This window comes from Mustelus asterias, chromosome 10, assembly GCF_964213995.1.
Source record: "Mustelus asterias chromosome 10, sMusAst1.hap1.1, whole genome shotgun sequence".
NCBI classification, from domain to species: Eukaryota; Metazoa; Chordata; class Chondrichthyes; order Carcharhiniformes; family Triakidae; genus Mustelus; species Mustelus asterias.
In genome coordinates, this window is record NC_135810.1 from 109,159,170 (window position 1) to 109,184,826 (window position 25,657).

At 45.5% G+C, this 25,657-nt stretch overlaps 1 protein-coding gene across 4 annotated transcripts in view; it reads left to right on the forward strand.

Moving 5' to 3' along the window:
- Window positions 1-25,657, forward strand: part of gabrg3 (gamma-aminobutyric acid type A receptor subunit gamma3) — a 605,769-nt gene that overhangs the window by 218,767 nt on the left and 361,345 nt on the right. For all 4 annotated transcript variants that reach the window (XM_078222416.1, XM_078222417.1, XM_078222419.1 and 1 more), the window contains one exon: window positions 24,416-24,498. In XM_078222416.1, coding sequence (XP_078078542.1) covers window positions 24,416-24,498 — 83 coding nt within the window. The remainder of the gene's footprint in view (window positions 1-24,415; window positions 24,499-25,657) is intronic.

Genomic DNA, 25,657 nt, shown 5'->3' on the forward strand with positions numbered 1-25,657 from the left:
ACCTCGACAAGAGTCTTGATTAAAAAAAACCCTCAGAATTCCCATTTTAATTTCTGGAATTCATGACATTGGTTTAACCCAGCAAAGGACCCAGCAAGGGAAGGCGATGGCCTAGCTAGACTATTAATCCAAAAACTCAGCTAACGTTCTGGGGACTCGGGTTCGAATCCCGCCACGGCGGATGGTGGAATTTGAATTCAATAAAAAAATCTGGAATTAAGAATCTACTGATGACCATTGTCAATTGTCGGAAAAACCCACCTGATTCACTAATGTCCTCTGCTGTCCTTACCCGGTCTGGCCTACATGTGACTCCAGAGCCACAGCAATGTGGTTGACACTCAACTGCCGTCCAAGGGCAACCGGGGATGGGCAATAAATGCTGGCCAGCCAGCGATGCCTATGGCTCATGAACGAATAAACAAAAGGGTTCTGGGGTATTTGTATATCATGTGGGATAACATTGGCAGTTTGTCATGTTTCACTGACGCCTGATGATTCACACACTAAAGACATTCTCTCCATGAGCGTAAACAACAAAAGATTTGTTGGAAGAACTGTTCTCTGTGTGTAAGACATCTTATCAACTTGATAGAAATTTTCATAGTGAATCATTTTAGGGATTAAACTGCAGATAAGAGCACTTATGTCACAAGGATTTTTGTCTTTATGGTTTGTGTAGATTTAGTGACCATTTACGTTCTTCCCATTAATCCACAGTTACCTCAAGCTGTGAATACTATTTTGGTGTGTGCTTGCAGGATTTATCTATCGACACAATTAATCCTTTCCAAACCCCAGTAGCTGTCGTGTGGCTGGCTTTCAGATGGTCTTAAGTGCAACCTCGGGGCCTAGAAAGCTTGGCTGTAGACTGCCCACTCCTGGTATTGGCAACAGCATTCTGGGCTGGCTGGCTGGCTGACGGGTAAATGGCATGACACTGTTAAGGTGGCAGTGGTGGGAGCAAAATGCTCTCACCCTGAGAGAAAGAGAGCAGTGTGGTATTGCCACATCCCTCTGGGGTGACGCTTCAGCAATCACGGCAATGTGCCAAAGCACAAATCACCTCTCGGCCTTTGGGCTAAGATCAAGCGTGAGACCAGGCATAGTGGCTGTTCTTGTCAGCTTGAATCTAGTATGACTCTTTTGTGGGGACCATGAATTGGATTCAATTTGAATTGGTTTCTGGAGCAAGAGAGGAGATGGATTAAGGGCTCGCCCTGTCAACTCTGCAACTTTGAGAAAGGAGTAACTTTTTTTTAATTGCTGGAGTGCGGGGAGACGCTGCAAGCCCCTTTAAACACTGGTATTGGCAGCTATGATTGCAGCAGTCTGGGTCTGCACGCCAGCAAGCTGAGATTGCATGACTTGGCTCTGATCTTCCAATGCAGCAACCAGATATTGAGTGGCTTCTGCTTGTGCTGCAATGGAATGGGGAGACATCAGCCATCAGTCACTGCACCATAGGGTTGGGTCACAAGTGTCCTCAGGAAGTTGGCCACCAATTCCACACCGGAGAGGATGAAATCCAAGTTCTGCCCACGCCGTGTACCTGCCTTGCTTCAGGTCTCCTTCATCTTTGTTGGCAATTGACCACAGGTTTCAGGCAAGCTTGCCAATGCACCAAGCATTTGCACACATATCAACCTTCTTCTGTAGGTCACTGCGTCGAAGTCCTCATCTGAACCCTCTGTGGTTGTACTCATGTAAGCTCACCCTCAGGTGGGCAGACCATTCATGCCTGGTGTCACACCGCATGCCGATCTGCTCTCTAAACTATCTTTGACATATGCACGTTTTAAGTATCTGTGACTGCGAGAGTAACAGTGTTCCTTCATCAGCCTTCCTACTCCTCCACCTCCTGCCCTTCCACCTCTGACTAAAACCAGGCAGCAGGTCTTGAGTATCTGAAAGGAGAAAGGCACAAGAACAAAGGAAAGTACAGCACAGAAACAGGCCCTTCGGCCCTCCAAGCCCGTGCTGATCATGATGCCCTAACTAAACTAACAAAAAACCTACTGCTCTTACTCGGTCCATATCCCTCTATTCCCTCCCTATTCATGTCCCCATCCAGATGCCTCTGAATGTTGCTAATGAGCCTGCTTCCACCACCCCCTCTGCCAGCGCGTTCCAGGCGCCCACCACTCTCTGCGTGAAAAACGTCCCTCGCACATCTTCCTTAAACTTTCCCCTTCTCACCTTGAACCTGTGTCCTCTTGTAATTGACACTTCCACCCTGGGAAAAAGAAAGGTTATGGTGAGTTGTGGTGAGGGTAGGTGGGGAGCAGGAGGCCCTTGCTTACACCATCTTTTGCTTGTAAATCAGAAGAGGTAATGGGGTGAGAGGGAAGTGGGATGTGAGGAGAATTAGGTATGAGCATATAGAATCCTACAGTGCAGAAGGAGGCCATTCGGCCCATCAAGTCTGCACTGACCACAATCACACCTAGGCCCCATCACCATAATCCCATGTATTTACCCTAGCCAGTCCCCCTGACACTGAGGGACAATTTAGCATGGCCAATCCATCTAACCCGCACATCTTTGAACTGTGGGAGGAACCGGAGCACCCGGAGGAAACCCACGCAGACACAGGGAGAACATGCAAACTCCACACAGACAGTGACCTTAGCCGGGAATCGAACCCGGGTCCCTGGAGCTGTGAGGCAGCAGTGCTAACCACTGTGCCACCGTGCCGCCCACAATATGGTCATATGATATGGTCATCTTTGCTAGTTTCAGCCCAGCTGCTGGCTATGAGCTGAGTCAGAGCGCTCCAGTGATAAGAAGTACTGTCCCTGCCTCGAGAAAAGCAGCCGTGCCTGTCCCTGCCAATTAGATGCTGCCGCCTTCGGTTACACGCCACCTTGCCCTGCAAGAGAGCAGGATGTGCATCAGCGAGCACTGTGCAAAGTGGTTGAGTGAGGTGGTTGTCATGATCAGGTAGCTGGCAGAGTGTACAAACTGTGAGGTGTGGGTGTGAGGCATGCAGCAGTACTCATGGTGTGAACTTGTGAGAAACCTGTGAACATTAGGAATGATTGGTGATTGATTAGTGAGTGAGTTCAGTGCGCATTGTTTGTGAGGTTGGTTGCGTTAATTCCGATAATTCCCTGTTCAGGAAGAACGAGTCGAAAGCTAGCCTGTATCTTAAACAGGTTGATTTCCAAGGCAACAAAGCAAAGCCGCAGCCTCTCCTCGATGTTCCAGCTGGCCCTGTTTATAGCACTTTAAATCACCAAATAAATAATATGGGGACAAATTAACCAGAAGTCAAATGAGCAAATTAAAGGGGCAGCCCCTTAAAGGGAAGCTACAACCAAAAAGCAAAAGGAAACTTATAAACAGCAAATTAAAATGTGTTCATGGGGGTCAATAAAGTATTCCAGACCCCATCGTGCCCACCGGGCACCTGGTCCCATTTATAGATGGACCAATGTCAATCACCTGTTTAACAATGCAAATACCTTAATGTAATTGCCATTAAAACTTTACAACGCAATTGCCATTTAACAAAGGAATTGCCATCGGACCTTAACAATGTAATTAATAAGTAGTGCAGTGGGATATGGCATTTGAGGATACATTCACTGATCTTGGGCATTTTGGTGAGGATGTTGACTGTGTGGAGTTTGTACGTTCTCCCCTTGATTGTGTGGGTTTCCTCCCACAGTCCAAAGATGTGCAGGTTAGGTGGATTGGTCACACTAAATTTCCCCACAGTGTCCCAAGATGTGTTGGTTAAGGGGATCAGTGGGGCAAATACATGGGGTTACGGGGATAGGGCAGGGCTGGGCTTGGGTGAGATGCTGAGCTGTGTCGACTGACCTCCTGCACTGTGGGGATTCTGTGACTCTATGAATATCTTACAGCAATGCAACCAGATCCTCAGCACTTGACTTCAGCCATCCACCACTCTGGGTATCTTTTCACACTGCCTTTGCCTGGAGAGATCACCAGTCCAGTGTGGATGGAGGCATCTCTCCTCATCCCCAGCTTCTGAACTGAGGCCACCACTGCAGCAACAGAGTATTGCAGAGAGCACCTTCTCCCTTGTGGTGCCATTCTTCTGTCTTCCCTTCGCAAAATCACGATTAGCATGAATTGGCTCCAGGCAAAATGCACCTCTCTTTGAAGCAGTTCAGGCCAGCTTTACCCTGTGCTGGCTCGTCTAAATTCACATCCCCTGCTCAAATTGTGTAGCTTTTCAACAGTGCACTAGACGCTGGCTGCAACTTACAATCGATGGGCCAAAGGGTCTTTTCTGCACTGTATGACTGTTTGGTCGCAATTTTACCAGGGCGAGACTCGCAATATGGCATTCTCCGTTGGCCTCGGGCAAGATTTTACGAGCCTTTGGTGGGCAAAGCGGTAAAATTCCAATATATGACTTTGATTCTACAATCGTTTAAATGAGAAGGCAGGATGAAGTTTGCACATTACTTGCATTGAAAGCAATGTCTGGGTTCACCACACATCGTCAAAGCCATGGGCGGAATTTTCCTGTCCTGCCTGCCATGGCAACCATAGAGGGTGGGACAAAAAATTTGGTGGACCATGCAAAGGACTTTGAGCAGGAATTTCCAGTCTTGGAGCGAGTGCGGGAGTTTTCGGGAGTTTTTTACACAAAGGGTGGTGGGGACCTGGAATGCCTGGAATACTTTGTTCTTTATCCAATTTTATGGCCACAATGCTGTGAATCATTGATTTTGAAGATAAATAGGCAGATTTCTTATATCACCAACAAAAACAAAACATGCTGGAAATTTGAAATGAACAAAGAAAATGGTGGAAAAACTCAGCAGGTCAGGCAGCATCTGTGGAGACAGAAACACTATTGATATCACATTTCCTCAGAGCTAAAGAGAGGGAGAAATGTGATGGATTATCTACTGTATAAATGGGGTAGAGCAACTGGAGCAAAATTGAACGTCAGGGATGTGTGGGAGTTCAGGAGAGGTGTGACAAAGATGTCATGATCACAAGAGAAATGGAGTGTTAATGGTAGTGCTAAAGACTAAAGAATGTGTAAATAGTGGCATAAGGGAGAAGGATGTGTTAATAGCAGAAGAAGGGTCAGAACTCTGCGAAAGCTAAACTTAAGAACAAGTGACATATGATGGTTCGGGAGCCAGAGAGTGGCAGGGTTGGTGGGAAATAAATTGATGCAAAAAGAAGTCAAGATCTGAAGTTGTTGAACTCAATGTTGAGTCCAGAAGGCTGTAAAGTGCCTAATCGGAAGATGGGGTGCTGTTCCCTCTGATTTGCTTCACTAGAACATTGCACTGGGCCAAGGATGGACATGTGGGGATGAGAGCAAGATGGTGAGTTAAAATGGCAAGCAACAAGAAGGTTGGGGACATGCTCGCGGGAGCGAAATGATCACCCTGTCCGTGTTTAGAATTAGAATTTAGAATTAGAGGTGGCATTGGGAGCAGCAAATACAATAGACCAAATTCAAGAAGGTGCATGTGAAACATTGCTTCACCTGAAAGGAATGTTTGTGGCCTTGGTCGGTGAGGAGGAAAAGAGGCAGGTGCTGCACCTTCTGCCATTGCAATTGAAGGTGCCATGGGAAGAGAATGAGGAGTTGGGGGGTGATGGAAGACTGGACCTGGGTGTCATGGAAGGAATGGTTCCTACAAAATGCTGTTAGGAGATGAGGGGAAGGTGTGTTTTACGGTGGCATCATGCTGGGGTTGGCGGAGGATGATCTTTTAAAGAGGTAACCAAGAAGGTAGTTGAGGGCAGTGCAGTTGATGTTGTCTACATGGACTTTAGCAAGGCATTTGACAAGGTACTGCATGGTAGCTTGTTGCATAAGTTTAAATCTCACGGGATCCAGGGTGAGATAGCCAATTGGATACAAAATTGGCTTGATGGCAGAAGACGGAGGGTGGTTGCAGAGCGTTGTTTTTCAAAGTGGAGGCCTGTGACCAGCAATGTTCCTCAAGGATTGGTGCTGGGTCCACTGTTATTTATCATTTACATTAATGATTTGGATAAGACTTCAGGAGGCATGGTTAATAAGTTTGCAGATGACATCAAGATTGGTAGCATAGTGGACAGTGAAAAAGGTTATCCATGATTGCAACGGGATCTTGATCAATTGGGCCAGTGGACTAATGAATCGCAGATGGAGTTTAATTAAAATAAATGTGAGGCGATACATTCTGATAGATCAAACCAGGGCAGAACCTACTCAGTTAATGGTAGGGCGTTGGGGAGAGTTATAGAACAAAGAGATCTAGGGGTACATGTTCATAGCTTCTTGAAAGTGGAGTCACAGGTGGACAGGGTGGTGAAGAAGGCATTCAGCATGCTTGGTTTCATTGGTCAGAACTTTGAATACAAGAGTTGGGACATCTTGTTGAAGTTGTACAAGACATTGGTACGGCCACACTTGGAATACTGCTAAAGTTTATTTATTAGTCACAAGTAGGCTTACAATGACACTGCAATGAAGTTACTGTGAAAATCCCCTAGTTGCCACACTCTGGCGCCTGTTCAGGTACATTGAGGGAGAATTTAGCATGGCCCAATGCACCTAACCTGCACATCTTTGGACTGTGGGAGGAAACCGGAGCACCCGGAGGAAACCTACGCAGACACAGGGAGAATGGGCAAACTCCACACAGACAGTGACCCAAGCCGGGAATCGAACCCGGATCCCTGGCACTGTGAGGCAGCAGTGCTAACCACTGTGCCACCGTGCCGCCCCACTGTGTACAGTTCTGGTCACCCTATTATAGAAAGGATACTATTAAACTAGAAAGAGTGTGGTAAAGATTTACTAAGATGCTACCGGGACTTGATGGTTTGAGTTATAAGGAGAGGCTGGATAGACTGGGATTTTTTCCCTGTAGCGAAGGAGGCTTAGGGGTAATCTTATAAAGGTCAATAAAATAATGAAGGGCATAGATAAGGTCGTCAACATCTTTTCCCAAAAGTAAGGGAGTCTAAAACTAGAGGGCATAGGTTTAAGATGAAGGGAGAGATACAAAAGGGTCCAGAGGGGCAATGTTTTCATGCAGAGGGTGGTAAGTGTCTGAAACGAGCTGCCAGAGGCAGTAGTAGAGGCGGGTACAGTTTTGTCCTTTAAAAAGCATTTAGACAGTTACATGGGTAAGATGGGTATAGAGGGATATGGGCCAAATGCGGGCAATTGGGACTAGCTTAGTGGTAAAAACTGGGCAGCATCAACAAGTTGGGCTGGAGGGCCTGTTTCTCTGCTGAAAACCTCTATGACTCTACGACTCTAATACGGAGGCTGTTGGGGTGGGAAGTGAGGACAAGATGGACACTGTGATGGTTCTGGGATGGAAGGGAAGGGGTGAGGGCAGAGGTACGGGAAATGGATAGGACACAATTGAGTACCTGTCAACCATGTTGGGGGTGGGTGGACCCTCAGTATAACAATCTTATATCATGGGTTAAGATAGTGAGTGAAGAATTAAATATGAATGCCATTAAAAAAGCAAAGTAATGATCGTTGATGGTGCTGTAATTTTTTAAAAAATGCTTGATATTGACTTTTGGTGCCAAAAATAACAAGTTTAAAGTTTATTTATTAGTGTCATAAGTAGGCTTACATTAACACTGCCATTACAGTTGCCTTAACTGAAACCTCTCACATCACAACAGAAAATTATGAAGCTCTTTCTCAGTGGAATAAAAATTGTATCGCTCAGAGTATCAAATTCATGCAATGATTTTACCATTCTTTAACAGAATGATACGGAATGCAGTTTTGATTTAGAAATCACAGAAATCATAGAAACCCTACAGTGCAGAAAGAGGCCATTTGGCCCATCGAGTCTGCACCGACCACAATCCCACCCAGGCCCTACCCCCATATCCCTACATACTTTACCCACTAATCCCTCTAATCTACGCATCTCAGGACACTAAGGGGCAATTTTAGCATGGCCAATCAACCTAACCCGCACATCTTTGGACTGTGGGAGGAAACTGGAGCACCCGGAGAAAACCCACGCAGACACGAGGAGAATGTGCAAACTGCACACAGACAGTGACCCATTTAAGGTGTGGAGGTATTGTAACATTTCCTGAAATCTTGCAAAATATCGTTGAACTATTTCACGATGTCCACATCAAAAAATCGAAGGTTTCCAGGTGGTTCCATTGGTAGATGCACCACCCGTTGTGGAACAGTGTTGTGTTGACTAGCAAGGTCCCACGTTGGACCCTTTTTCTAATCTGTGTTAGGTTAGTTATATTCAACCAGGCTGGAAAAAAGACAGCTACTGTTGGCCTTGTTGCTTCTAAAATAAATGGGTGGGAGGGAGGATGGAAATCAGCCAGAGATTCCTCCCCCCGACTTTAACTGGAAAATATGTTCTGTGTTGGCATGATGAGACTAAGTGTGACGTGCTCCCATGGCTGAACAGCTAGCTGACAACATTGAAGGATGGTCATCTAGTTAAGGTGCTGAAGGTCTTTACGCTCATTGCAGTGTGAGAGAATATCCTTTGCTCCATGTCTGAATAGAGTTGAGGTTATTTTAAATTCATTTGGGCACAGAAGGAGCCATTTGGCTCACTGTGCCTTAACTGGTTTCAGCAATCCCTTTGATGCCAACTGAACTAACTGTGTTTCCTTGTTGCCTGATTCCCCCTACCAGCTGTACTGCTGTATTCTGCTTCAGTGTGTCTGATCAGGAAATTGCCAGCGTTATTTCAAGTATCTACTTCCTGCTGAAGGGGCAGTTCTGGGTTCAAGTTCCATCCCGGAGAGTTGGGAACAAAAGACACCCAGTGCAGAACTGAGGGAGTGCTACACAGTCAGAGGTGCTGTTTTGTTTTTGAATGAGGCATTAATCCGCACTGGTGGATATTACACTATTCAAAAGAAGACCAAAGGAGTTATTCCCAGTGTCCTGGCCAATGTTTATTCCTCAGTCAACTTCAGAAAAACAAGTTACAGGGCATGGTGGCACAATGGTTACCATTGCTGGCTCACAATACCATGGACCCGAGTTTGATTCCGGCCTTGGGTGATTGCCTTTGTGGAGTTTGCACATTCTGCACGTGTTTGTGTGGGTTTCCTCCAGGTGCTCCAGTTTCCTCCCACAGTCTAAAGATGTGCAATTTAGGTTGATTGACCATGTTAAATTACTCCATAAAGTCCAAAGATATGTATGTTAGACGGATTAGCCATGTTAAGTTGCCTCTTAGTGTCCAAAGGTGTGTAGGTTAGGTGGATTAGGGGTAATTGTGTGGGGTTATGGGGATAGGGTGGTATGGGGCGGGAGGGGTGAGGGATGCTTAGGTAAGATGCTCTTTTGAAGAGTCGGTGCAGGTTCATTGGGCAGAATGGCCTCCTTCTGCACTGTAGAGATTCTATGGTTCTATCACAATGCTGTTAGTGGGTTCTTGCTGTATGCAAATTTAAAGTTTATTTGAATAGTGTCACAAGTTGGTTTACATTAACAGGACAGGGAGGGAGGCAAGAGAGGGGGGGGAGTGGCACTGTTGATCAGGGATAGTGTCACGGCTGTAGAGAAGGTGGACGCCGTGGAGGGATTGACTACGGAGTCTCTGTGGGTGGAGGTTAGGAACAGGAAGGGGTCGGTAACGTTGCTGGGTGTTTTCTATAGGCCGCCCAATAGTAACAGAGATGTTGAGGAGCAGATAGGGAAACAGATCCTGGAGAGATGTAGGAATAACAGAGTTGTCGTGATGGGAGATTTTAATTTCCCAAACATAGATTGGAATATCCCTAGGGCTAGGGGTTTGGATGGAGAGGAGTTTGTTAGGTGTGTCCAGGAGAGTTTCCTGACACAGTATGTGGATAAGCCTACTAGAGGAGAGGCTGTACTTGATCTGGTGCTGGCTAATAAACCTGGACAGGTGGAGGATCTCTCGGTGGGTGAGCATCTTGGGGATAGCGATCATAATTCTATCTCCTTCACGATAGCATTGGAAAGAGATAGGATCAGGCAGGCTAGGAAAGTGTTTCTCTGGAGTAAAGGGAAATACAGTGTCATCAGGGAGGAAATTAGACGGGTAAATTGGAAGGAGGCATTCTTGGGGAAAAGTACCGATGGAAAGTGGAGGATTTTCAAGGAATGTTTGTCTGGAGCTCTGCATGACAACGTTCCGATGAGACAGGGGGGTGTTGGTAGGGTACGGGAACCGTGGTGCACGAAGGTTGTGATGAACCTGGTGAATAAGAAAAGAGAGGCGTACAGAAGGTTCAGAGAGCTAGGAGGTGTTAAGGATTTAGAGGAGTATACGGGATGTAGGAAGGAGCTTAAGAAGGAAATTAGGAGAGCGAGAAGGGGTCATGAGAAGGCCTTGGCGGGTAAGATTAAGGAGAATCCCAAGGCTTTCTACAAATATGTCAAGAGTAAAAGGATGAGATGTGAAGGCATAGGACCCTTAAAAGGTGAAGGGGGAAAAGTTTGTGCGGAACCGTTAGAAATGGCGGAGCTGCTTAATGAATACTTTACCTCGGTATTCACGGTGGAAAGGGATCTGGGTGGTTGTACTGCTGGTTTGCGGTGGACAGAAAGGATCAAGCATGTGGACATAAAGAAAGAGGATGTGTTGGAACTATTGAATGGCATCAAGGTTGGTAAGTCGCCGGGACCGGATGGGATGTACCCCAGGTTACTGTGGGAGGCGAGGGAGGAGATTGCGGAGCCTTTGGCGATGATCTTTGCATCGTCGATGGAGACGGGAGAGGTTCCGGAGGATTGGAGGATTGCAGATGTGGTCCCTATATTCAAGAAAGGGAACAGGGACAGCCCGGGAAATTACCGACCGGTGAGTCTAACCTCAGTGGTTGGTAAGTTGATGGAGAGGATCCTGTGAGACAGGATTTATGATCATCTAGAGAAGTTTAGTATGATCAAAAGTAGTCAGCACGGCTTTGTCAAGGGCAGGTCGTGCCTTACGAGCCTGGTTGAGTTCTTTGAAAATGTGACCAAACACATTGACGAAGGAAGAGCGGTGGATGTGGTCTATATGGACTTCAGCAAGGCGTTGGATAAGGTCCCCCATGCAAGACTTCTTGAGAAAGTGAGAGGGCATGGGATCCAAGGGGCTGTTGCCTTGTGGATCCAGAACTGGCTTGCCTGCAGAAGGCAGAGAGTGGCTGTGGAGGGGTCTTTCTCTGCATGGAGGTCAGTGACCAGTGGAGTGCCCCAGGGATCTGTTCTGGGACCCTTGCTGTTTGTCATTTTCATAAATGACCTGGATGAGGAAGTGGAGGGATGGGTTGGTAAGTTTGCTGACGACACCAAGGTAGGTGGTGTTGTGGATAGTTTGGAGGGATGTCAGAAGTTGCAGCGAGACATAGATAGAATGCAAGACTGGGCGGAGAAGTGGCAGATGGACTTCAACCCGGATAAGTGTGTGGTGATCCATTTTGGCAGATCCAATGGGATGAAGCAGCAGTATAATATGAAGGGTACCATTCTTAGCAGTGTAGAGGATCAGAAGGACCTTGGGGTCCGGATCCATAGGACTCTTAAATCGGCCTCGCAGGTGGAGGATGCGGTCAAGAAGGCGTACGACGTACTAGCCTTCATTAATCAAGGGATTGAGTTTAGGAGTCGGGAGATAATGCTGCAGCTTTATAGGACCCTGGTTAGACCCCACTTGGAGTACTGCGCGCAGTTCTGGTCACCTCATTACAGGAAAGATGTTGAAGCCATTGAAAGGGTGCAGAGGAGATTTACAAGGATGTTGCCTGGATTGGGGGGCATGCCTTATGAGGATAGGTTGAGGGAGCTTGGTCTCTTCTCCCTGGAGAGACGAAGGATGAGAGGTGACCTGATAGAGGTTTACAAGATGTTGAGAGGTCTGGATAGGGTAGACTCTCAGAGGCTATTTCCAAGGGCTGAAATGGTTGCTACGAGAGGACACAGGTTTAAGGTGCTGGGGGGTAGGTACAGAGGAGATGTCAGGGGTAAGTTTTTCACTCAGAGGGTGGTGGGTGAGATTGGAATCGGCTGACGTCGGTGGTGGTGGAGGCAAACTCGTTGGGGTCTTTTAAGAGACTTCTGGATGAGTACATGGGATTTAATGGGATTGAGGGCTATAGATAGGCCTAGAGGTGGGGATGTGATCGGCGCAACTTGTGGGCCGAAGGGCCTGTTTGTGCTGTGGCTTTCTATGTTCTATGTTCTATTAACATTGCAATGAAGTTACTGTGAAAATCCCCTAGTTGCCACACTCCGGTGACTGTTCGGGTACACTGAGGGAGAATGTAGCATGGCCAATGCACCTAACAGCACATCTGTGGGAGGAAACCCACGCAGACATGGGGAGAACGTACAAACACCACACAGACAATGACCCGAGGCCAGAATTGAATCCGGGTCCCTGGCGCTGTGAGGCAGCAGTGCTAACCACTGTGCCATCATTGCACATTTGCTCCTGTGTTGCCTACATTATAAGAATCTCTACACTCGAAAAATACTCCATTGGATGCAAAGCGCTTGAAATGTTTTGAAATCCTGAAAGCTGCTGTTTAAATGCACATCCTTATTTTCTCAGAGGATGTGAGTCAGGACATTGGTAAACATCTCCAACCTCTCAACTTGCCTATTGCTCCTACTGAAGAAAATCCTAACACTGCCAGGGAACAACCGTAGACATGTTTAATTTTTCCCAGGCCCGGAAAATGTCTACCTTCTTCCCAAGTACAAGAGGGTGGCTGTTACTTGGAGTTTTATAAGTAACATTTAATAAGTACAATACATCAAAACAAGAATCCAAATCATAGAATCCCTACAGTGAAAAAGGAGGCCATTCGGCCCATCGAGTCTGCACCGACCACAATCCCACCCAGGTTCTATTCCCATAACCCCACATATTTATTCTGCTAATCCCCCTGACACTATGGTCAATTTAACATAGCTAAATCCTTGGACTGTGGGAGGGAACCCTGGGAAAAAGCCTCTGACTATCCACCCTCTCTATCCCTCTCAAATTTTGTCGACCTCTATCAGGTCGCCCCCTCAGTCTTTCCAATGAAAACAATCTGTATTTACCCGACCTCTCCTTATACCCAAAACCTTCCAGACTAGGTAACATCCTGATAAACCTTCTTTGTACTCTCTCCAAAGTGTCCACTGAAACCACAATGATCATGTATAACATGATCGAATTTTTCGTGATTTTTATTTGCTTTGTTGAATGTTACCTGAAAATTAACACTTCAGTAAAGTTCATTTTATTCTAGATTTCACAAATTCTGCTTGTTTTTCTTCATCTCTCTCTTGTTTTTTTCAAGGCATTCATCATTCTGTGGAAGGAATGATTGCCTAGATGTTTATGTGGCCAGCCACAATGATAATGTACGAGGACTCTGCATTTTGACTGCTCACTATTGCATATGAAGCTGAAGCGTATATAGCCCCAAACTGTTGACACGCTTGGTGATCAAATCACTGCATCTGCAAAAAGACTTGCTTTGATACACTGGCTGGAACTCTCCGGTTGTTCATGCCGGTGGGATCTTGTGGTTTCGCCGACGGTGTTCCCACACCATGCGTTTCCCAGCGGCATGGGGTGGAGTCAATGGGAAATCCCATTGAGAATGCCGGGACTGGAGGATCCCACTTCCAGCGAACGGCACGCACGCTGCCTTCTACCACAACATCCTGTGGGAGTCCATAGAGTCCACTGTCTTTAGCGAATTCGGCATTTCCTAAAAGCTCTCTGCAGCTAATGAAGTACTTTTTAAGTGTTGTCATTGAGTCATAGTCATATAGTGCAGAAAAGGTTCTTCGGCCTATCGAGTCTGCACCAACAATACCTCCCACTAAAGGCACGCTAATCCCATTTTCCCGCACTTCTCCCATATCCTTGAATGTGAAGATATTTCAAGTACTCATCCAAATATTTTTTTAATGGTTGTTAGGTTTCCGGTCTCAACTACCGGCAGCGCCTTCTGGTAATGTAGATAACATGGTGACCAGTTTATTCACAGCAACACAGCAAAGTGGTAACATAGAATCCTACAGTGCAGAAGGAGGCCATTTGGCCCATCGAGTCTGCACCGACCATAATCCCACAAAAGCTCTACCCCCATAACCCCATGCACTTACCCTAGCTAAACCTCCTGACAGTAAGGCACAATTTATTATGGCCACTCCACCTAATCGGCACATCTTTGGACTGTGGGAGGAAACCGGAACACCCGGAGGAAACCCGAAGGAAACCCACACAGACACGAGGAGAATGTGCAAACTCCACACAGACAGTGACCCAAGCTCAGAATCCTGGCGCTGTGAGGCAGCAGTGCTAAGCACTGTGCCAATGTAACGACCAGATCAAATGTTTTGCAAGGTAGATTGAGGTGCCTGCTTTCTCTCTTCCCTAAAAAACCAGACTGCTAGCACTTCAGTGCTGGAAGACCCTTCTATTGATCTACAGCTCTGATAGCCCAGTTACCTTGCTGAATTGAACATGACCTATTATGAGTAGTTGGTCAGTTTGGGGAAAGTCACTGCAAGGTGACTATTCCCCCCTCAGTGTCGCACATCCGATTTCCATTTGACCCCGACACCACAGTGCCCAAAGGGGTCAAATGGAAATCGGATGTCCCTGGCATTGTAAGGTAGCAGGGCGAGCCACTATGCCACCGTGCCTATATGTGACTCCCAACTCAAAACAATATGGTTGACTCTTAACTCTCCATACAACTTGCTCAAGGGCAATTAGGGATGGGAAATAAATGCAAGCCTTTCTAGTGACACTCACATCCCGAGAACACATTTTAAAAATATACAAAAATACAAATAGGATTCTATGTTACCACTTTGCTGTGTTGCTGTGAATAAACTGGTCACCATGTTATCTACATTGCCCAATATCTCTGACAATGCAGTACCCCCTCAGTACTACACTGAACTGCCAACCTGCAATTTAAGCTCAAATCTCAGTGCATCTTGAAGACACAACATTCTGGTGAGAAGTATGGCACAGTGGTTAGCACTGCTGCCTCACAGCGCCTGGGACCGGAGTTCAATTCCAGCCTTGGGTGACTGTGTGGAGTTTGCACATCCTCCCTGTCTCTGCATGGGTTTCCTCTGGTTTCCTCCCACAAATTAAAAATCCGCAGGTTGGGTGGATTGGCCATGCTAAATTTCCCCTTAATGTCCCAAGATGTGTAGGTTACGGGGATTAGCCATGGTGAAATGCCCCTTCGTGTCCCAAAATGTGTAGGTTAAAGGATTAGTGGGGTAAATATGTAGGGTTATGGGGATAGGGTGGGAGAGTTGGTGGAGACTTAATGGTCCAAATGATCTCCTTTTACACTGTAGGGATTCTATGAAAACTGAATCTCGACGATCAAGCCATTGAGAAAGTGTGATTTCTGTTTTTCATTTTATTTAAGTTCTTAACTTTGGAATGATTGTCTGTACAGGAACATGGGATGCTTTTAACAAAAAAGCTGCAACCTGAGACTGTTGTTAACCATAGAGTCCACATTCAGTGGACTTTTAATGAAAAGCAGTTACATTCTTAATTGGAAAAGTTAGATTATAAATCTTACATGTTTTGTTGAACTAATCTGGAAGATTGCCAACCCACAGTCTATTTGCTTAATTGATTATCTGAAATTTTGCTGATTAAATTAAGCAAATAAAAACTGATTATAGTACAGGCTGAATAACTAGGTGATTAACAATGTATTACAGTTTGACTTGGTAATGAACTGCTGAAAGTGAGATCATAAATTATTTTTAATCTACTAAGCACATTACTCTCAATGTTCAATCATTTTTGTATATTTTTAAAATGTGTTCTCGGGATGTGAGTGTCACTAGAAAGGCTTGCATTTATTTCCCATCCCTAATTGCCCTTGAGCAAGTTGTATGGATAGTTAAGAGTCAACCATATTGTTTTGAGTTGGGAGTCACATATAGGCACGGTGGCATAGTGGCTCGCCCTGCTGCCTTACAATGCCAGGGACCAATTCCAGCCTCGGGTGACTATCTGTGCGGAGTCTGCAAGTTCTCCCCCGTATATGCGAGGATTTCCTCTGGGTGCTCCAGTTTCCTCCCACATTCCAAAGATGTGCAGGTTAGGTGGATTGGCCAGGCCAAATTGCCCCTTAGTGTCCAGGGATGTATAGGTTAGGGGGTCAGTGGGATGCATGTGTGAGGTTTAGTATCCAGGGATGTATAGGTTAGGGGGTCAGTGGGATACATGTTTGAGGTTACAGGGATAAGGTAGAGATGGGTCTGGGTAAGATGCCCTGTTGCGAGTTGGTGCAGATTCCATGGGTCAAAAGGCCTTCTTCTGTGCTGTGGGGATTCTATGATGAGGCCAGAAGTCACATGTAGGGCAGACCAGGTAAGGATGGCAGATTTCCTTCCCTGAAGGGCATCAGTGAGCCAGCTGGGTTTTAATGACAATCTGGTAGATAGATGATTGTCAACAATAATAATGTTGAGGTGGGGAGGGCTATAAACAAGCAAATAATGGATGCGTGCAAAAACGGAACGGCAATAATCATGGGGGACTTCAACCTGCATATTGATTGGCTGACTCAAGTTGGAAGGGGTGGGATGGAGGAAGAGTTCTTAGAATGCTGTCGGGATAGTTACCTTGAACAGTATGTTACAGAACCGATGAGGGAACGAGTTATCTTAGATCTGGTAATGTGTAACGAGGTAGGTGGAATTAAGGATGTTCTTGTGAAGGACCCTCTTGGGTCAAGTGATCACAATATGGTCGAATTTCTGATACAAATGGAAGAGGAGAAAGTTGGGTCCCATACCAGTGTCCTCTATTTGAACAGAGGGAAGTACGATAGGATGAGAGCTGAATTGGCTAAGGTGGACTGGGAGAGCAGACTGGTAGGTAGGACAGCTGAGGAACAGTGGAGGATTTTTAAGGAGATCCTTTTCAGTACTCAGCAGCAATATATTCCGGTGATAAAGAAGGGTTGTAAGAAAAGGGATAACCAGCCGTGGATAACGAAGGAAATTAAGGAGAGTATTAAATTAAAGACCGATGCGTACAGAGTGGCCAAAAATAGTGGAGAATCGGAAGATTGGGAAAACTTTAAGAAACAACAAAGAACGACTAAGAAAGCGATAAAGAAAGGAAAGATAGGTTATGAAGCTAGGCTAGCTCTAAATATAAAAAATGATAGTAAAAGCTTTTACAAATATATAAAAAGGAACAGAGTGGCAAGAGTGAATGTTGGACCCTTGGAGGACGAGAGTGGGGATTTAATAGTGGGAAATGAGGATATGGCTGAAACTTTAAATAAGTTTTTTGTGTCGGTCTTCACGGTGGAAGACACAAATAGTTTACCTAATATTAACGATAGAGGGTTGGTAGGAGGAGAGGTACTCAATACAATTAATGTTACCAGGGAGGCAGTGCTTGGTAGACTAACGGGACTGAAGGTGGACAAGTCCCCGGGCCCGGATGGAATGCATCCCAGGGTACTGAAAGAAATGTCAGAGGTAATAGCGGATGCGTTAGTGGTTATTCATCAAAATTCGTTGGATTCTGGGGTAGTGCCGGCGGATTGGAAAACGGCTAATGTTACGCCGCTGTTTAAAAAAGGAAATAGACAAAAGGCGGGTAACTACAGGCCGGCTGGCTTAATGTCTGTAGTTGGGAAACTGATGGAATCCATCATTAAAGAAGAAATAGCAGGCCATCTGGATAAGAATGGTTCGATTAAGCAGATGCAGCATGGATTCATGAGGGGAAAGTCGTGCTTGACGAACTTGTTGGATTTTTATGAAGATGTGACTAGTGCGGTTGACGGAGGGGAACCGGTGGATGCGGTGTTTTTGGATTTACAAAAGGCATTTGATAAGGTGCCTCACAAAAGGTTGCTGAAGAAGATTGGGTCACACGGAGTTGGGGGTAGGGTGTTAGCGTGGATTGGGGATTGGCTATCCAACAGGAAGCAGAGAGTCGGAATAAATGGGTGCTTTTCTGGTTGGCAGATGGTAACTAGTGGCGTGCCGCAGGGATCGGTACTGGGGCCTCAACTATTTACCATTTATATAGACGATCTGGAGGAGGGGACTGAGTGTAGGGTAACAAAGTTTGCAGACGACGCAAAGATAAGTGGAAAAGTGAATCGTGTGGAGGGCGTAGAAGGTCTGCAGAGAGATTTGGACAGGCTGAGTGAGTGGGCGGGGATCTGGCATATGGAGTATAACGTTAACAAATGTGAGGTTATTCACTTTGGAAGAAATAATAGCAAATTGGATTATTATCTAAATGGAAATAAATTACAACATGCTGCTGTGCAGAGGGACCTGGGGGTCCTTGTGCATGAGACGCAAAAACCCAGTCTGCAGGTGCAACAGGTGATCAAGAAGGCAAATGGGATGTTGCCCTATATCGCAAGGGGAATAGAATATAAAAGCAGAGATGTCTTGCTGCATCTGTACAGGGCATTGGTGAGGCCGCAGCTGGAATACTGTATGCAGTATTGATCCCCTTATTTGCAGAAGGATATATTGGCCTTGGAGGGAGTGCAGAGAAGGTTGACCAGGTTGATACCAGAGATGAGGGGTGTTGATTATGAGGAGAGACTGAGCAGATTGGGTTTGTATTCGTTGGAATTTAGAAGGCTGAGGGGGGATCTTATAGAGATCTATAAGATATGAAGGGGCTGGATAGGGTAGAGGTGGAGAGATTCTTTCCACTTAGAAAGGAAGCTAGAACGAGAGGGCACAGCCTCAAAATAAAGGGGGGTCAGTTTAGGACAGAGTTGAGGAGGAACTTCTTCTCTCAGAGGGTGGTGAATCTCTGGAATTCTCTGCCCACTGAAGTGGTGGAGGCTACCGCGTTGAATATGTTTAAATCACGGATAGATGGATTCCTGATCGGTAAGGGAATTAGGGGTTATAGGGATCAGGCGGGTAAGTGGAACTGATCCACTTCAGATCAGCCATGATCTTATTGAATGGCGGGGCAGGCTTGAGGGGCTAGATGGCCTACTTCTGCTCCTATTTCTTATGTTCTTACAGTTGATATGAGTATTTTATTCCAGATCTATTAATCAATTACATTTAAACTTCCCCAAGCTGTAATCATGGGATTTGAGATCATATCTCCAGAGCATTTTTTTGGGACTCCAGCCCATTAGCATTACTCCTATGCTACCATCACCTCTTCCCTTCCCTCCCCACCAACCACTGACATCCCCCCCCCCCCCCTCCGCCACCCTCCACCCTGGCCTCTGGAGAAAGTGCCTGCAAGGGCAGGATCTTCAATGCTGGGGACTGCGTGTGGGCTGGAGATCAGCTAGCCAAATTGGGAAGAAATGGGGACGCAGGCGCCTGTGAACTTTTGTTGCAATAGCTGTCTAGACTCTCAGCTGAGCCTCATTATATATGTTTGGCTTGGAGCCCCGGCAACTATTAGAATATTGCAACAGCTACTCCCCAGGGGAACCATTGTTTGATGTACAGCTCAGGCTTTCTGATCCCTGTGATCAATTTTAAAATGTTTGCTGACGAAAGTTAAGTGCTTTTGAGAGTTTGCGTTTTTTGAAACGTTTTTGAAAGGGCCCAGATGGTCGATGCTTTTATTAGCTTGTAATGCAAACATTTTGTCAAGCATGGGAGAAAGATATCGATGGATTACATTTTCTCAAAGCATTTGTTTTACATATACAGCTATGCACTATGGTGTTCATTGATTCAATGGGCGTGGAGTGAGCCAGAGCTTGGCATGAGAGCATGAGGGGACATGGAGGTGGTTCGTGGAAGGGCATAACTTGGCACAGGGGACATGTGGGGAACTTCTTAATTTATGTTTAAAAGGTCCCCTCATGCACATAAGGGGATCACAGCTCCTCTGAGTGTCTATAAACCATGACTCATAAAAATGTGATCCATCTCCATGATAAATTGTGGAGGAATAGGAGGTACTTATCTCCGCAATGGAGCTAGCCAGGTCAGGAATGTTGTATGCAGGACTTTGATATGGAACAGTCCACATAATTTAAATGCTTTTGAAAATTCTGGGAATGGGGTCAGGAATCCAGTAATCCAGACCAGCCCACCATTTCCAAAGGGCTTCCTCTCTATGCTAAGAATCCTGACTAAACGTTTTTTTCCGTTTATGTGAACCAAAACCGTCAATGTTTTATCAATCCTGATTAGATGTCTTCAACCTTCTTACTCCAGTGAAAAGCTTGTTCATCTCTGTAAATTCCTGTTATTATTTCAATCCCTAAATCCCAGGAATCCTTTGAGCCCTGTAATCTGAACATCTCCCCCTTTCCTCCTAATGCCCATGTTAATTATAATATTAAATTGGTGTCTAATTGTATTCCAGTTGTGACATTAATGAGGAATCACTTGGATTCCTAAAAAATGTTTAAAATTCATTCCTGGGACATGGGCGTCACTGGCTGGCCAACATTTATTGCCCATCCCTAGTTGCCTTTGAAACTGAGTGTCTTGCTCGGCCATTTCAGAGGGCAGTTGAGAGTCAACCACATTGCTGTGGCTCTGGAGTGACATGTAAGCCAGAACAGGTAAGGACAGCAGATTTCCTTCCCTAAAGTACATTAGTGAACCAGATGGGTTTTTCCGACAATCGACAATGGTTTCATGGTCATCGGTAGATTCTTAATTCCAGATATTTTTTCTTGAATTCAAATTCCACCATCTGCCGTGGCGGGATTCGAACCCGGTTCCCCAGAACATTAGTTGAGTTTCTGGATTAATAGTCGAGTGATAATACTACGAGGCCATTGCTTCCTATAGGAACAGGATTGATATTGCTGGGTTGGAGATACGCAATAAGTAATAAGTCCCTGTCAGTAAAAGTTTATGAATGTATAAAGATTTGCTTCCTATGTTGCCTGGCTATCTGAGCTTTAATACAGGTGGGTCTTATGAGGAAAGGCAGGAGAGGTTAGTTTTGTACCCACTGGAGTTTAGAAGAGTAAGAGGCAACTTGGTTGAAACCTTTAAGATCTTGAGGGATATTGACATGGTAGATGTGGAGAGGATGATTCCTCTTGTTAAAGAATCTAGAACTAGGGGGTCACTGTTTACAAGTAAGAGGTCGCTGATTTAAGACAGAGATGAGAAGAAACTTTTTCGCTCAGAGGGTTGTGAATCTCTGGAACTTTCTTCCTCCAAAGGCAATGGAAGCAGAGGCCTAAATTGTTTGGTCCTGTCCACTGCGGGAATCATCAACAGATAATTCAATGTGCCAGCGAAAGGGCCATTGACCTCAAGTGGGAATTACCAGTCCTGGGGAAGGCATGACAGGAAAATCCAGCCCAGAGTCTTGGAATATTTTAAGGCAGAGTTAGATAGATTCTTGATTAACAAGAGGGTGAAGGGTTATCACGGGGTAGGCAGGAATGTGGGGTTGAAGTTACAATCAGATCCGTTGTTGCCATACTCAATGGTGGAGCAGGCTCGAGGGGTCTACCCCTGCTCCTAAATCGTATGTTCATATGTAAAACCCAATGGGCGACACGGTGGCACAGTGGTTAACATTGCGGCCTCACAGTGCCAGGGACCCGGATTTGATTCCCAGCTTGGGTCACTGTCTGTGCGGAGTTTGCACGTTCTCCCCGTGTCTGTATGGGTTTCCTCCGGGTGCTCTGGTTTCCTCCCACAGTCCAAACGGCGTGCTGCTTAGGTGCATTGGCCATGCTAAATTTTCCCTCAGTGTACCCGAACAGGCACTGGAGCGTGGTGACTAGTGGATTTTCACAGTAACTTCATTGCGGTGTTAACTAGTTGTAACGCTAATACTTAAACTTAAACAATGCGTTTGAAGGAAAGATGCCCAAAATTACACAAGGCCCCAGTGGAGCTCTACAAAAAGTTGAAAGAATCAGTTTTGGCTTTTTATTGAAATACCTTGTGATGTATTTTGCTTTTTCACCTGAAGTGCATTACCAAAGAAGATTTGTAGAGCTGCTTTGATTCAATCAAAAAACTATCTACAAAGACAGATTGATAATACAGAGGGTATTAGCTATGAGGTGAGATTGAGTAAACGAGAGTTGTTCTCCCTGGAAAGACGGAGGTTGAAGCGACCTAATAGAAGTTTATAACATTATGAAGAGCATAGATAGGTTGAACAGTTGAAAGCTTTTTCCCAGGTCAGAAATGACAAACACAAGGGGTCACAAGTTCAAGGTAAGGGGGGCAAGGTTCAACACAGATATGCGAGGGACATATTTTACACGGAGGGTGGCGGGGGCCTGGAATGCACTACCAAGCAAGGTGGTTGAGGCAGACACGCTAGGATCATTTTAAGACTTATCTAGATAGCCACATGAACAGACTGAGAATAGATGGATACAAACGGATGGTCCAGTTAGGAACACATGATCAGTGCAGGCTTGGAGGGCCGAAGGGCCTTTTCCTGTGCTGTATTGTTCTTTGTTCTTATTGAACTGATATAAACCCGAGAACAAATGCAAATAAAGAACTATTTGAAATTGAAATGATTGATGCCATCTTTAGAACAGGGAAGGTTGAAAGCTGCCACAATGCAGGTTTTCAAAAGAATGTATAGAGACTTTATATTCTTCAAATGTAATTGGCCACACTTGACATGGCACCAGCTTTTGGAGCGCCGCTCTGGTGTCAGGTGAAGTCGAAGGAGCAGCTCCGAAAGCTTGTGATTTCAAATAAACTGGACTATAACCTGGTGTTGTGTGACCTCTCATCTTGTCCACCCCAGTCCATCACCGGCATCCCCACACCTTGACATAGCACCACTTGACAATGCTGGTCATTCTTTAGCTTTCTTGAAACTAACCTTCACATGAAATATTAAAAGGGATATATCAAGTGTGTAGTTTTCTCCATTACAAGGCTCACTCAAGTGCATTATGGCCGAAACTTTCCGGGTGTTCATGTCGACAGGATCTTCTCATCCCAGTTACAGTGCTAACCACTGTGCCACCCTGCTGCCCATAACATGCCACAGGAAAGCCAGAGATTCATGCCAAATGTTTCAGGCTGGCATCAGATAAAGGTGCAGGGGGGGATTTTCTGATTTCCCCACTGTACCTTTCTCGGGGTGGGTGACCAGTCAATTGGTGGGAATCCAATCAATGGATGTCCCATTACTGGAATCCCTGGGAAACCTTCAGCGAAGGCATGTGTCGACAGTACCAGAATATCCCGCCGGCGTGAACAACCGGAAAATTCCAGCCACAGATTCTATCTGTGATCAGATTAAGCAAACTGTATATCCTTCTGCAGTGAAAGATACATTTTTGAGGGGTTTTGCAGGATAGATGCTGAGGTGAAGTTTTCCCATGCGTGGGACCATAGAACGAGGGAGTGCAGTTCGCAAAGAAGGGGTCTACCATTTCAGACAAAGCTGAGGAGGGATTTTGTCTCTCAGAGGGTCATCAGTCTTTGGAATTCTCCCACAGAGAACAGTGCAGGCTGGGGCATTGAATATATTCAAGATTGAGTAAGATTTTTGATTGACAAAGGAGTTGAGGGTTATGGAGGACAGGCAGGAAAGTGGAGTTAAGGTCACAATCAATCTAGCCATGAATTTATTAATTGCAGGAGCTGGCTTGTTGGGCTGAACGACCTCCTCCCAGCTCCTATTTCTTAAGATACTATTATAAGCCCATCTCATCCCATCCAACAATATAAATGCTGAACCATTGCCAAGAATTCAAAGCTGGAGGGTGGAAGTTTACGAGCGTTCCAGCTGGTGGAGTCTTCTGATCCCGCCAAAAGTGATCCCCGTGGACAGTGCCCAGGAGCAGGATGGGCAAGCAATGTGAAATGCCATGGACATTGGTGGGGTCGGGAGATCTCACCGGCGTGCCATTGCTGAGATACCCCCCCACCATGGCTGGGAAACACACCATGGTTGGACAGAAAATCCTGCCCGTTCGTGAATGTCCCATTAGAATCATAATGAAAAAGAGGATATATTCTGGGAAACTTGGAACATTATGCAACTAAAGGTGAGCAAATCTTTTAAAATTGTACCAGTCACAAAATAAAAAAGGTACTGACACAAAACGCCCAAAGGTAGAAGGGGAAGTCTACACAAGCTTTAAGAACTGGTCAAAAAATTTGTTTCCGACAAGAGGTTTAACTTCAATATTCTCCTCCAAGGAAAGGCATCGCATTCTTGAATCTCTGCTGAAGAGAATAGATTAGATGAGTCACTTGACCCTTGCTCTTGTGTTCTTTTATTTGTTATTAGTTGCTTCTCACCACATATTTAAAAAAAAAACATCTGATTAGATTCCGTTTGGCAGTTTAGGAATTTATTCACTATTATCTGTGGCCAATTTCTCCCATGACCCAGCTGGGGAACTGAGATTATGTCATTGACATCTGCACATCCATTTACCACTCTGTAACAAAGCTGTAACAAGTGCCAGGTTTCTAAAGTGTAAAGTGATATTAATAAGCCGTTACTTTCTGCAGGCTTACAATAATTGCGGAGTGCCAACTGCAGCTCCAGAACTTTCCAATGGATGAACACTCCTGTCCCCTCATCTTCTCCAGCTGTAAGTATTGTCTCAGTCAAACATAGTTGACGTCTGACAGAAATCTAATTACCCGTTAAATGATCTTTGTTTTAGGCAGCAGAGTTACTTGTTAGTAGGAAGCCTTGGAACTGTGTTGGTGTTTCAGCGCATTATAGCGCAGAGTGGTTCCCAGTTAGCAGCCTGATGTGTCATCAGAGAAGTGTTGAGGGAAAATTGTCGTGAATGATAGCTTCCTCGCTCTCACATTTTTAATAGGCGATTTGAGAGAAACTTTGATAAATTAATCGTACCCTTTGTTACGTGAGTATGGTTACAACTGGATTTTATATCAGAGATTGAACAAAGAAAAAAGAAAAGTATAGCATCGGAACAAGATCTTTTGCCCTCCAAGCAGGTGCCAATCATGATGCCCGAACTAAATTTTTAAAAATCCTTCTGCCTTTACTCGGCCCATATCCCACTATTCCCTCCCTATTCATGCACCCATCCAGGTGCCTCTTAAATGTTGTTAATGTGCCTGCTTCCACCACCTCCTCTGCCAGTGCGTTCCAGGCACTCACCACTCTCTGCGTGAAAAACTTCCCCCGCACATCTCCCTCAAACTTTCCCCCTTCCCACCTTGAACCTGTGCCCCCTTGTAATTGACACTTCCACCCTGGGAAAAAGACTCTGAGAGTGGTGAGTGCATTCCAGGCACCCACCATCTTCTGTGTGAAAAATCTCCCCACACGTTTCCCCTAAACTTACCACCTCTTAAACCTGTGCCCTCTTGTAGTTGAACTTTCCATCCTGGGAAAAAAGCTTCTGACTATCCACCTTGTCTGTGCCCCTCATAATTTTGTAGACCTCTATCAGGTCTCCCCCCAGCCTCCATCTTTCCAGTGAAAGCAATTCTAGTTTATTCAACCTCTCCTCAAAGCCAACACCCTCCAGACCAGGTGACACCTGGCAAACCTTTCTTGCACTCTCTCCAAAGCTTCTACATCCTTCTGGTAGTGTGGCGACCAAAACTGCACACAATACTCTAAATGCAGCCTAACCAAAGTTTTGACTTGATCACATCAATTATCTAACTACTTCTTGGTCTTAAATGGCTGACTGGTGGTCCTTCTGGCCAATTCTTTAAGGGTGATACCTGCCTTCAACATGCAGATGTGTGCAGGGAAGCGAAGGAAAA